At 37.9% G+C, this 13,617-nt stretch overlaps 1 protein-coding gene across 7 annotated transcripts in view; it reads right to left on the bottom strand.

Annotated features, from left to right (window-relative positions):
• Positions 1–13,617, bottom strand: part of ENOX2 (ecto-NOX disulfide-thiol exchanger 2) — a 281,772-nt gene that overhangs the window by 163,697 nt on the left and 104,458 nt on the right. For 6 of the 7 annotated variants that reach the window (XM_057718174.1, XM_057718169.1, XM_057718171.1 and 3 more), the window contains one exon: positions 3,155–3,298. The exons of the other annotated variant lie outside the window; for it this stretch is intronic. In XM_057718174.1, the coding sequence (XP_057574157.1) occupies positions 3,155–3,202 (48 nt within the window). In that variant the 5' untranslated portion in view covers positions 3,203–3,298. The remainder of the gene's footprint in view (positions 1–3,154; positions 3,299–13,617) is intronic. 7 annotated transcript variants of the gene reach the window in all.

Raw genomic sequence — 13,617 nt, 5'->3', positions numbered from 1 at the left:
CAGACATAGTAATTCTAGGAGAGTAGTTAGAGAAAGGCTTTGGAGTTGGAGGCCTAGTTAAACCACTTGCTACATGTTCGTTCCTGGGTAAGTTTATTTATCCTTTATTTCTTCATCTATAAATGTAGACAATAGTACACTCAAAGTGGAGGTAAGAAGAAAAGGAGAAAGAATGCTTGAAGGAGTCAGAAAAGGAAAAGGAATCCGCAAAGTGTGTTGCCAAGGAAAGCAGAAGTAGAAAGAATTCAAGCAAGGGGAGGTTGTTAACAGCATGAAATGAAGCAAACAGGTCAAGGTAGTTGAGACCTGTCAAAAGGCCACTGACTGTGACAATTTGGAGGTCATTGGTGACCTTTAAGAGATCAATTCTAGTATAAAAGGAGAGAGGCAGTTTGTAGAAAAGGGTGAGGTAGGAGGGGTGAGAAAGGAAGAAGAATAGAATGAATAGTGAGGAACTGGAGCTGCAGGCACAGACCCCTCCATCATTTGTAGTGACAGAACAGAGAGAGAGATGGTTTTGATTCAAAGGGGTCACAGGGATGAGTGATATAATGGCTGGATAAGTATCTCAGCTTAGAATTGAAATGGCTGGTAACTCCTGTAAGGACTTCTAACCCTAGTGTTCCTCGTTGCCAAGATGCAGGGAATGGTGATAAAGGAAGAAGGAAGTTCCTACTCACGAAATATCTTCCTTCTTCCTTTTGTCTAGAACTGCATAGAAAGAAAATACTTTTATAAAACAATCTGCCCATTTACAATAGCATAAGATTGCCAGCTGAACAATTATGAGACTCTCTGTATAGTAAAACCTCATTAATTTGGACCACGCTAATTTGGAATTTGTGGTAATTTAACCTGGGCTAGAGTTACCTTTGTACTATTTACAAGGAAAAGTGTTCACTAAGCAAATAGTGTGAAAAAGATTACAAAGAAGCTAATTTAGCCTGCCAGGGGCCTAGTTCACCTATTTTTAAAAACATACTGTTTTTTAAGAATTTAGGCATATTCATTATTTGAATGCAAATTGATTCTGCTAATTATAGATTAACATAACCTACTGCAGAAATCCTATATCTTCAGCAGTTACTTTGCTCTCACAGAATATGCTCATTAGAAATAAAACGGCAAATTCTTTAAAGTTGGCTCATAGATCAGATTAATACATACCTCCTTTCTCTACCCTCATGAGTTAACCAATGTTTAGGAGGTGTTATGCTAAGCCAGCACATCACTTACCATAAACATGGTGGAAAAACTAGTAACTGATCAAAAAAGGCCTCAAGAGCAGCCAAAATAGATGTCTTAATGTTGATACCGTAACCTTATATCTCTCTTTATAGCAGGTTCTCTCATAGCTGATTTAACTCTTACTTAACACACTAAGTTGACATACCAGCTTGGAAATCTTGCTTGTTTCTTTTTTTTTAAGTTTGTAACTGATAAGAAGAAGAAGGGCTGTTACATGAAGGGACACTGAAAGAAACTAAAAATTATTGCAAATTGCAGAAAGGAGACAGGACATAGATAAAATGTGGCTGATGTGGCTGTAATAACTAAAAAGCCACCACAGTCTACGACAATTTAGTGTAGAGTTAAAAGGCCTATATTCCTTAGTAAACCCAGAAAACTATAATAGAGTATTATAGAGCAGTACAATGACTAATGACTTTGCCTGTAAATGGTCAAGCAAAGTTTAGTTTAGTTTATGTTGAATATATGCCTTAAGAAGACAGATAAGTTTACACATACACACACACATACACACGATTTGTATTCATAATGGTTAAAATGCGAAATGCCTTGATGCTTAAAACAATGAAGTTCATATTATCATATAATAATGATAGCAACATTTATTAAGTGATGAAGTGTGTGCAGATTTCAAGCTAAGCACTTTACCTACATAATTTCATTTAACTCTACTAACAATCCTGAGAGGTTTTAGTACCATTTCTAACTTTACGGTTGAAGAAAGTGAAAGTCAGAGAGGTTAAGGACATACCCCAGGACACAGACAGACAGAGAGAGCTAGGATTACAACTCAGGCCAGTTCCTTGGCTGTATACTATGCTCCAGAAAATACAGCTCTCTAAAAATCACGCTTGTCTTGAGGGCTCCAGATAGCTACTGCTTTACTGTATTTTTGTTTTCCAAACTTGTATTTAACAAACATCTTGATTTATAAGCAGAAAGACCTATGACCTAAGGGTCAGGTATGATGTTATATGTATGTAAATACGCTCCATTTAATAAGCTGAATGTAAGAGTAATAGCAAAAAAACAGAACAAAACCAAATCAAAAACCCCTTGAACATGTCTAATAGGCTCATCTTAAAATCTCAGATCAGTCTCTATAGACTACGGATACTATTTTCAAATGAATAACCAAGAAACAAAGAGATGAAATTTTAAAATATCAGATGATCAGTTAAGATCTAGTTCTCCCATTGTTTCCGCATTCATTTTGGAGAAATTTAACATGAGAATAGGCCAACAGAGCATGAAGGATGGGGGGAATTGCAGTGGAGGCTAAAAATTCAGTTGGCTGTTATACAGGATTTAGGACAATCTGTTCATCAGCTGTTCTAAGAGAGCTATGCAGGTATAGAACACATGCAGCCATAGTGTGTACTGGGGGAAACTGGGGTGGGGTGGGGAGATGCAAATATATGCAGTTATCCACATCAGAAGTACAAGTGAGGATACCCACCACTTGCACATACAAAGAAAGATGTACAGTGACATCATTCACTCATGTAATCCCTTATACCTAAATCAAGTGTTCTTTACTCATCTCTTTTTATCTTAAGCCTACCCATTCAAAGGCCAGCTACAAATGCCACTTCCGCTGTGAAGTGTTCTGTGATGCCCAAAGCTGAACTAAACTCTTCCCCTGTTTGTGCTCCCATAGTTTTTTTCTTTTCCTTCACACATTTACCAGAGCACTGATGATATTCTATGTTATTATTAGAGTTATTCAAGTATGTGCTTTTTTCTGCCCTCTATTTCACCATGAGTTCCTCGAGGGCAGGGGACTCCTTCTCATTTCTGTAACTCCTACAAATCCTAGCACAGTGCCCACTACATACTAGGCTCTGGGACAATGTTGACTCAATGGCACCAGCCTAAGAGAATGAATTATCACCTAGCTTACCTGAAGGAGGATTTGTTCTCTTTCTTTTCTTGCTTGACTCCCCTCCATTCTCAATGAGGCCTTCTGTGACCAGAGGGCCACTGGCACTACCAAACTGCAGGGGCTCGTTGTTGTTGGCAGGGTCAAAAGGCAGCTGGTTCAACCCTAAAGAAGAAAAAGAAAGCCAAAATCCAGACTCCATTAAGGACAGGATGTCTCCAGATTTTATTATATAAGCCACTAGAAGAAAACTCTCTAAATCTTAAGAGCCTAGCAGTAACAGGTGAATTCCTTAAAGCCAGTTGCCCTCTGCAATTTTTACAAATCTTGTTGATAAATACAGAATTAAAATATAGGCTCTTATAAGACTGTGACTGTCATTTGTACGATCCCTCTTGTTTCTGGGAAATTAACATTTTTGACCACAAGCTATCAATTATCTTCTACCTTCTCCCTTAAAGAGATAGGACCCTCTTTAAATGTGGCTACAGATGGATCCACTCTTCCTTTGAAAAGCTTGGCCATGTATTTTTTAGATTATCTCGACGTTTTTTCCATTCTTTCATTGTAAGGTTGTTGAATTGATACAGATGTAATCATTAGAATATCCTAGTGTCAAAGGCACTTTCAACGATAACATAGAGGTTTCCAAAAAAGAAAACCATAACTCCATAGCCAACTAGAAAAGGAAGCAAAGATATAGACGTCGCAAGGGGGTTATTTAGTAATTGGAGTGATGGGGAGTTACAACCCAAGTTTGGGTAGCGTTAATCCCATCCTCTTCAAATGATCTCAGAGCACGGTCACTTTACTAGTTGCTGCTGCACCATGTAAAATGGCAAAAGGCATTTTCTATTCTCCAAGTCTTACACGTTTCAGCCACGGATGAGCAGAGATAGTTTCTTACTCCTCTGGCAGCAGCACCTGGAATTTCAAGTGCTTCAATTAAAACTTCATGAAATGTGGAATCAAAAGCTTTGTTAAAATCCAAAGTTAGGTGATCTCTCCTAAGCCTTTTATCTACTGGTCCTCTAATCCTATCAAAAGAGGAATCAAGTTAGCCTGCTATGGCTCACTCTTTAACCCTCAATTTTTCTATGGCCCGCAGCTGTACAATTCTCTTAAGGTAATGTTGTAAAATGTCAATGAAAATTTGTAATCCAGTCAGTTAAAGGTCAATCAAGTTTCAGTAAAATGAATGCTAAGGTTCTAACAAAATGGCTTTACATTCTTGTTTTAATAAAAAGTATCTCTATGCTGTTTTCAGCTCACATAACGAATACCATTTCTTCTGCAATCAGATTCCACTTGGAACACCTCCATTAAATGTCTTCTGGGACTTGTCAAACATTTTTCCTTTACACCACCTGAGTGAGTTAGTGAAAGAATGAAAACCTGCTTCTGTGTCTCAAGTCAACCATTCACTGAATTATATCCATGTGCTGTTAAATTCCTACCATGACTAGAACTAAAGAAACAAACACCGATTGCTATGTATTAGAAAACATTCAGATCATGACCAAGACTATTTTCAAAGAAGACTAGATTTTTATACAATTTACAAATGAAGATGTTTCTTCCACCTGAGTAGTCACAGAGTCAAATGTGATTAGTGCACTATTCCAAAACTTTTCTTGATATTTCTTTCTGCAATATCAGACTGACTAAAACAAGTTCCATGGAAGATAGAATAGTTTAGTGGAAACAATACATGCTTCGAAGCCTGACAGATTGGGGTTCAAATCCTGGCTCTGTCCTTTACTATCTGGGTAGCTCCTGGCAATTCATGTAATCATCCTTAGTCTTAGTTTCATAATGTGTGAAAGGGGAATAACAACACTGCACAGGGTTGTTGCAAAGATAAGCAAATACATACATATATATATATATATATATATATATTCTAAGTGACTTAAACTTTTCCCTTGTAAGTTTGAAGTTTGTAAGCAGCTCTTCTAAGAAGGATCCTTTCTCTCTCTCTCTCTCTCACAACTGTATGCCTAGTGCCTGCCACCATGCGTGGCACATAGTGAGTGTTGAATGAATTAATTCTCAATAGGGTGGCGGTAGGTGACATTCCATTAACTCATGTAGTTAGAGTAAAGAATTAATGAACAAAAGTTCTGATGCTGATTATATCAACATCACTTAAAATAACTAGATTTCAAATGCATCTCCACCATTTGAGTACTATACTGCAGGATGGTAAAATCTTGATCAAAGGAATGCTCAGGAATTAGGAGGTTCTGATTAATAATGGTTAACAAGAACATTTTTTTTGCACTTGATAATTTTACAGAAAAATATATCAGTCCATTTTCCTGCCTTATTAAGCAGATGGCTGAGGATATTACAGAGCTACAGAGCTATGATCTGTAAAAGGAGGCTAATAACAGTACCTAACTCGTGGGACTGTTAAAAGGATTAAGTGAGATCATGTATGTAGAACATTCTGCATCACATCTGGCATATAGCAGATGCTCAATAAATATTAATTGCTAATTTTCATTTTTAATTTCTAGAACTTTTGATGTACAGTGTGAGGAGATTGGTCTGAATTTGCCCTTATCCACGGATATACCCTACTTTCATCACTGAACATTTTTATTGCTATTTGTACTGTTTTCTAAAAGTTGAAGGAGTCCAGGAATAAAATCTGATGAATTAAATGTATTCAGTCATAGACATTTGGCTATAATCATTCTTCCCTTATATTTAGTCTCAGATGGTAACTTTAGGGCTTTAGGTATTTTGTTCCCTGTACTAATGTATACTACAGATTTTTGTTTGGCACTGAATAAGACTGAGATTTCAAGTACTTTCTGTGTATCGACTTCATAAATGATCCAAATATATGAAAATCCTGATAATTCAGCACACCTCCAAACGAGCTCTCAAGGCCATGTTTCTTATAGAAAAAGATATTATATCAAGGAGAGAGAGACATCCCACTCAGTAGGCTGATCCATTGAATACAAATCCACATTTTACATTATCCAAGGCTCAATACAGTCTCCAAAGATTTGTAGTTTAAGAACAAGAGCTATAGACATAGCAAAATTCTATGACACTAGTGCTACTTTTATTGTATTGTTTCATTCCTCCTTTAGGATAGCGCTAAATCAACCAATAAATCAGTAAATCAATAGGTACTTATAGGATCTTTTGTGTGTCATGTAATGTGATCCATGTTGAGAATGCTATTTTAAGTAAAATAGCCCCATTAAAATCATCTAAATTCTAAAAGGAAAACCACCACCACTTTAATTTCAAAAATTCTTATTGCAGAAATTTCAATTATGACTTGAATATAAAAATTAACAATTATGATATTTTAATTCTCATCCAAACTACAGATTTTATCTTTAAACCTCTTATGGAAGCTATTTCTACATTTTCTACTAGACATGATGGAACTATTAGATAAGGAAAATATTAGGAAAATGTTAGATTAGGAAAAAACTTTTTTTTTTCTGTGCCGTGTGGCCCATAGCAGTGAAAGCACAGTGTCCTAACCACAGGACCACCAGGGAATTCCCTAGGAAGAAACTTTTGAGGCTATTTAGTTCATTCTTCTATGCAAAGCAGGAATCTTATCCATAGTCTTCCTAACAGGCCTAAATCCAGGGGGTACTTCTTAGCCCAGGGACCATTCCTTGCTATGCTCCTAGGGATTCAGCTTGCTTCCCTTACCTTCTTTAAAACTACCATTTACTCTATTTTGAGGGTTCCTTTCATCTCCTCAAAACTGCCTGTGAAGTAGGATACATTTTGTTCAATTGTTAACTTGCTTATTGTCCATAAAATAGGCACATGGCATGTCTAACTTTTTAAGGACTCTACCGATAATCGCTGCAAGAAAAATAAATGGAGTCACCAGCAATTAACAGAACAAAGAAATGTTCCAAAGTCTTATATATTTCTCATAGTATTTGCCCTTTGATTCCTGAGGATAAATTTACTAAAACTTTGATCCTTGCTTATTCATTTCTCCACCCATCTTGTCCCCTCATCACCTAATCCCACGAAATATACAGTTTGTCTAAAAGGAAGCACGAATTGATAAAGGAAAATAGTTAATAAACATTAGTGTTATAGATTTCTGCTATTTCTGTATCTTATATTCACAATTGAAATCCATGTGGTAATGTAATCTCGCCTAAAACCAGGTTGCTCCACAAGAGGCCACCACACTGAGAAACCCACGCACCACAATGAAGAGTCGCCCCCACTCGCCACAACTAGAGAAAGCCTGCACGCAGCAATGAAGACCCAACTAGCCAAAAATAATAATAATAATAAATAAATAAAACTAGGTTGACTGGTTTAGACAGCTGACTAGCTGTTATTTCATGTCATATCAAAATACAGATTCTCTGACTTCATAACACACATGAGGCCACTTTAGAAAGTATGCATGTAGGGGAAAAGTGGGGATGGGATCCTTGGAGAATGACATTTATTATCCAATGGAACCAGGGAATTAAACATCTCAGAATGAAGCATGGTTCCCAGTGAATCCTCCAATCTGCAGGTCAAGGAGTTCACATGCAATGCTGTCTGCGATACAGATGCAAATGATTCCTGGGCTTTGACAAAACCACTGAAGAATTTTCATGATTCTTGTGAAAGAAGGTCAATGATCTCTTTGTGCCCAGCTGCTGTAATAGTTACTGACACAATTCACTTTACAGAGCTTTCAACTATTAGGTCAAATTAGGACTAACCTTCATGATGCAATCTAACACTTTTAATGATTGCCCTAGGTTACAGCACCAAAACGTGACCCTGTGGGTCCCTGCAGCCCACAGACTTATGGTGGTTCAACCTTAGCAAAAAGAAACACAATTCTACTCTGGATTAGTTCTCTTTAAAAGAAAATGGTCAGATCCTGAGAAATCTGGTAAATTCAATTCAAGGCAGCAATCTCCAGACAGACATTCATGTTGAAAAATTAGAATATCAATTCTTGGCAAAAGCTAATTGTATAAAACAAATTTCTGTAATCCGAGTCCTATTTTCCAACTGACTTCAGTTTGCAATCAGATATGGGATTCCATGGTAAAGGGAAAAAGAGGGTCTCCAAATTAGTTTTTTAATTCAAAACTCTTGAAGTAAGGGGTTAGAATAATAGCCAGGCCCTTGATATGTTGGCAGGTGCTTTTATAGGATTTATCCACCCCTGGCAACCCCTCCTCCTTCCTCAGTCCTGGCCTGAAAATTTCTGACTCCACATTTTTAGCTCTCACTACCCCGGAATTCCACCTGCTACTTCTGAGGGAATATTTACAATTTCTAAAAAGAGTTGGACTGCAATATCACTCTCCAGCCACAGGGGTTAGCAGCCAAAACAAATGAACATTTCTCAGTTCCAGGTCTTAGCTGATGTCAAACAAATGAAACCTACTTTGTCAATTTTGAGACTTCAATATTCTGTATAACTGGTTTAGCTGAAGCAAGGGTAACTGTAAAAGATTAATGGGTGTGTGAAGGGAATAGGGAAGTGATGAGAAAGAAAAGGGCCAAAGTCCTCTTCTACTAAGGAGCTTGCTTGAATGGTGGTGAGCATAAGAATTTTCAGAGCCAAAATGATGCTTAAGTCACCTTTTTCAAGGTGTGATACAGGGCACAGGTGGATTTTCATTGACAGTGATCCTACAGCCACTTTTAATGACTCCCCAAACTACTTGGTCAGGCATTCAAGTCTTTCCTAATAAGAACCTACCATTCTGAGCCTTGCCCCAGCTTGTGCTCTACTCCAATACTTCTTGAACTTTAATGTGCACACATGTTCCCTGGGGATCTTGTTAGAATGCAGATTTTGATTCAATAAGACTGGATTGTGTTCTGCTTTTCTAACAAGTTCCCAGGTGATGCTGATCCTGCTGGTGTGGGGAATTTCACTTTAGGTAGAAAAGGCTGACACTCTAGCAGAATGGGACTACGTAGCATTCATTGAATCATTCCAGTACTTTCATACTTCCACAGCTTTGGCTCATGCTGTTCCTCTACTTACTTCTTGATTTGCAACCTTCAGAAGATTATCCTTCCTTTAGAGTTTATCTCAGATGCCTTTTCCTTCATGATGCCTTCCCTTATCCACCTCCACCCAACCCAATACATACACAGCAACAGAGCAAGGCCACCAGGGAAAGTACCACTCATTGACTGTTAAGAATGTGTCCTGCCTTATATTCATTATCTCACTATTTTATTTTCTAGTTATTATTCCCATTTACAACAAAGAAAGGTAAACTTACAGAATTTAAATTTCCCAAGGTCACACAGCTAATAAGCATTATTACTAATAAACACTATTCTGGACTTCCTCAGATCTTAATCTGTACTTTTCCTATGCCTTTCAGAGCATGCCTTGTGTTATAGTTCTTTGGGTATTTGTCTTATTCTCCCTTCCCTCCTGCCTTAGCCCATCACCACTAAGTTGTAAACTCCTTGAGGACAGACTTTATGCCTCAGTCATTTTTAAAATCTCTCCTCCTTCAAGATGCCTGGCATGGTGACTTATACAATATCATAAGCGCTCCAGAAATGTGTGAGGAACTGAGCTCAGCTACAACTTTGGATATAATAGTTGTGTTTCCCACCCCAGATGCCAACCAACATGCTTCTGGGGCTGTTATGAAAGGAGAAGGAAATATGGTTTTGGGGGTTCCTTCAGCATTCCTGGTATCCCCTCTATCCTAGGCTCCCTGAAGACTCTTTGGGGAGTGGTGGTAGACTATCACACACTGTACCCCTGACTATGACTCTGCATAACTTCATTCTCCCTTTCCAAGAAGCAAAACAGTCCTACTAATGACTAAGACCTTTCTATAAGAAAACACTATAGGGGGCTTCCTAGGTGGCACAGCGGTTGAGAATCCACCTGCCATCGCAGGGGACACAGGTTCGATCCCTGCTCCAGGAGGATCCCACATGCTGTGGAGCGACTAAGCCCATGTGCCACAACTACTGAGCCTGTGCTTTAGAGCCCATGAGCCACAACTATTGAGGCCATGTGCTGCAACTACTGAAGCCCATGCGCCTAGAGTCCGTGCTCCACAACAAGAGAAGCCATGGCAATGAGAAGCCTGTGCACCGCAACAAAGAGTAGCCCCCACTCATTGCAACTAAAAAGAATGCCCATGCACAGCAAAAAGACCCAACACAGCCAATAAAATAAATAAATAAATTTATTTATTTATTTATTAAAAAAAAAGAAAACACTATAAAAGAAACCCCATATCTTGATCTTCTCTTAATATTTCTATGGACACCAGCTTACAGATTCCTGCTTTACAAACTACAGTCAAGAAAAGGCAATCCCTAGAGATGTACCACCCAACACAGTAGCCATTAGATAGATGTAGCCATTTAAGTCTAAGTTTAAATGAATTAAAATAAAATACAGTAAAACCTTGGATTGTGAATAACTTGTTCTGCGAGTGTTCCGCAAGATGAGCAAACATTTCTAATAAATTTTAACTTGATAAACAAGTGATGTCTTGCAACACGAGTAGTACGTGACGCCGAATGTCACATGATCACAACTGAGCCAATGGAGCTGACCACCAATGAACTGATGGATTTGCATCGCAGGCAACAGCAAGAAGTTATGGAGGAGATCTCATCTGCAGAGGAGGAGGAGAAAAAGGCGGAGGAATCCCTCACTTCAAATGAGATTAGGGAGATACGTAAAATGTGGGAAACAGGGCAAAATTTTGTAGAAAAGCATCACCCGAATAAGGCTGTAGCAGTGCAAGCAATGAATCTGTTTAATGACAATGCAATGTCACATTTCTGCAAAATCCTCAAAAGGAGGCAAAAGTAAGTGTCTTTGGATAGGTTCCTTGTTAAAGTTGCATGAAAAGAAAAAGATTCCATTGAGCCAATAGACAGCAGTGATTCCGTTAATGATAGTGAAAGTCGTCCTACACAATAACCCTCCTCCCTCTTGTCTCCCTCACACCAGCCACGAAGGTTTTAAAAGGTAAGTGCAGGTTAACTTGTTTATTTTTCTTTATATTTTGTATTTTCTTTGTTATTTTGTATTATATTACTGTATTGTAATCATTTTTATATGAATATTTTTGGGTTGTGGAACGAATCATCTGAGTTTCCATTATTTCTTATGGGGAAATTTGCTTTGATATACAAGTGCTTTGGATTACAAGCATGTTTCTGGAATGAATTATGCTCGCAAACCAAGGTTTTACTGTAAAAAGTTCAGTTCCTCAGCTGCACTAGCCACATTTCAAGTGCTCAATAGCCACATGTGGCTATGGGCTACTGTATTGAACAGCACAGTATAAAGTATTTCCATCATCACAGAAAATCTTACATGCTGCTCTAGAGTCAAACCTGGATTCATACCCATACCTGCCACTTACTAGGTGCACCACTTACAAGTATAAAACAAGTCTTTTGATTTCTCTGAGACTGTTTCTGTACTGTAGAATGGGGATGATAATGACTCCCCTTACAGGGAAGTGAGGAAAATTAAATGAAATAATATGTGTCTAAGATCTATCACATATCAGACCCTAAATAAGCGTTAGCTCCCTTCTTCTAACTCAATTGGGGATTTAAATGCATTTGTCCAAAAATGGAATAAGAAAATTTGAACAGTGTGGCTCCTTAGGCCCCCACACTATGTCCTATTTATGGCTTAGAAGATGTTAGCTTTGTATTCATTTTATAACCCCCTTTTTCAGATAATACACAGCCATCAAGGTAAAACATTAATAAATAATTCTGGGAGCAGTCAGTGATTGCTCTTTGCTTGTACTATTTTTAGGAAAGGAGACCATATTTGTCACCACCTTGAACTTTCCAACATGAAAGAACCACATTTTCTCCTTACAACTGAAATGCCTCCTCCCAAAGCTTTAATCAGTGCTCACTTTCAGCTGGTTGCTGTGTTATTAGAACGCTGCTAACAGTGACACTAGAGCTGGAATAGAGAAGGTCCATTTCTCTCTAAGTCCATTATTTTCCTATGCTCAGAACATTCTCTGTGTTTTTCCTAGGAGGCTGACATCTCCCAGGTCTGGTAAAGGTGATTTATTTGAAAAAAGTCGGAACTAAATCTGTTAAGGTGTTTGAGTTCCGTGAGCAGGAAAGTAAAATACATATTTCTAACTTCAGGAAGAAGAACGCTTCAGGACTCTTTTCCCCTGTTCAGTTTAAGGCTTGGGAAACACAGCAAAATCACATTCCTCAATGAAAACAAAGTTCAAAAAAATGTTGATTTGATAGAACAGTTCAAAGTGACAGATGGTAGACAGGCGATCTATCATTTTCCTTAGGATAAAGTCTGGCAGTCTTCAGAGAAACTGAGAAGAGAAAGTCTTATTTTCCTCTAGTTTAGCCCTGGGAATGGTTATAGCAACTACCCTTCTCTCCACATCTTTTGGGGGTGGAGGATTAGAAAGGTGGTGATTCATCAGTGTCTGCTTTGAGCTGGCTCTAGGCCATGCTGCAATTCTTATTGACCAATTTTCTACTTGAGTGACAGGAAAGGGGCAGGTTTCTAACATACTGACCATTAGGTTATCTGTTTAATACTTGCCTGAGAATGTGCCCAGAGGTACTGTATTATGGGTGTCTCTGTCTAAATAAAATAAATAATTGTAGATTTCAGAGCCTGAGGGCAGAGAGTTGTTCTGGTATTGAAATTGGAGTCTATCTTGTCAGATCTGTAATGAGGTCCTCCCTTCAGGCTGATTGATTACATAAAGCTGAGGTAATTATCAAAAGCAAGCACAGTTCTCCCTGCAGAAACTACACTGGTTTTGAAAACTAGCTAGTCAGCTGGATCTGGTCAGGAGCCTAGGCTGAGCCAGCTCCTTCCATAGGAAAAGTTACTACACACACCAATTTACTCTAATAGATTCTTAAGATGCCAATAAATAAGTTGTAAACAAAGTTCAGCAAAATAATTTCACATGCTGTAAGTGAGTGAAAAATTGACCTAGGAGTCAGATAAATCTGCATTTCTGTGTAGGATGCTTTGAAGAGGAGAATGGTCTTTGCAGAATTAATTTTATCAATTACTACTAGAAGGATATTGGTTATCCTTTAAGATTGATGCACTGTATGAATAAAATTTGTATCTTTGCTTTTCCCCAGATAGACACACTATTTTCGCCAGATTTCCTTTATTCATTCATTTAGCCTTCATTAACTATTTATCCAATCACTGTGCTACAATTTTAATTACCTTCTAATTAACCAATGATGAGTTTGTGATTTAGCATTCCCTAAATATAGAATTACATAAATACAGTAAACCTTCATTTACACATTCAAAAATATTACCCTCTCTCCTTCCCCCTACACCAATAATTTTGCTATACTGTATTATTAGTGTTCTGTAGTTATGCTTTCTGTATTCCTAAGGTTTGATCCTCATTTCAACTAGTTTTTCAAGAATGTGTGATAAACAACCCTGTTGTTGGCTATGAAATTATACACATGGGAGA

Source organism: Hippopotamus amphibius, chromosome X, assembly GCF_030028045.1.
Source record: "Hippopotamus amphibius kiboko isolate mHipAmp2 chromosome X, mHipAmp2.hap2, whole genome shotgun sequence".
NCBI lineage: Eukaryota > Metazoa > Chordata > Mammalia > Artiodactyla > Hippopotamidae > Hippopotamus > Hippopotamus amphibius.
Note: the sequence above shows the minus strand (reverse complement) of the source record. Positions and strands in the feature narration are given on the sequence as shown.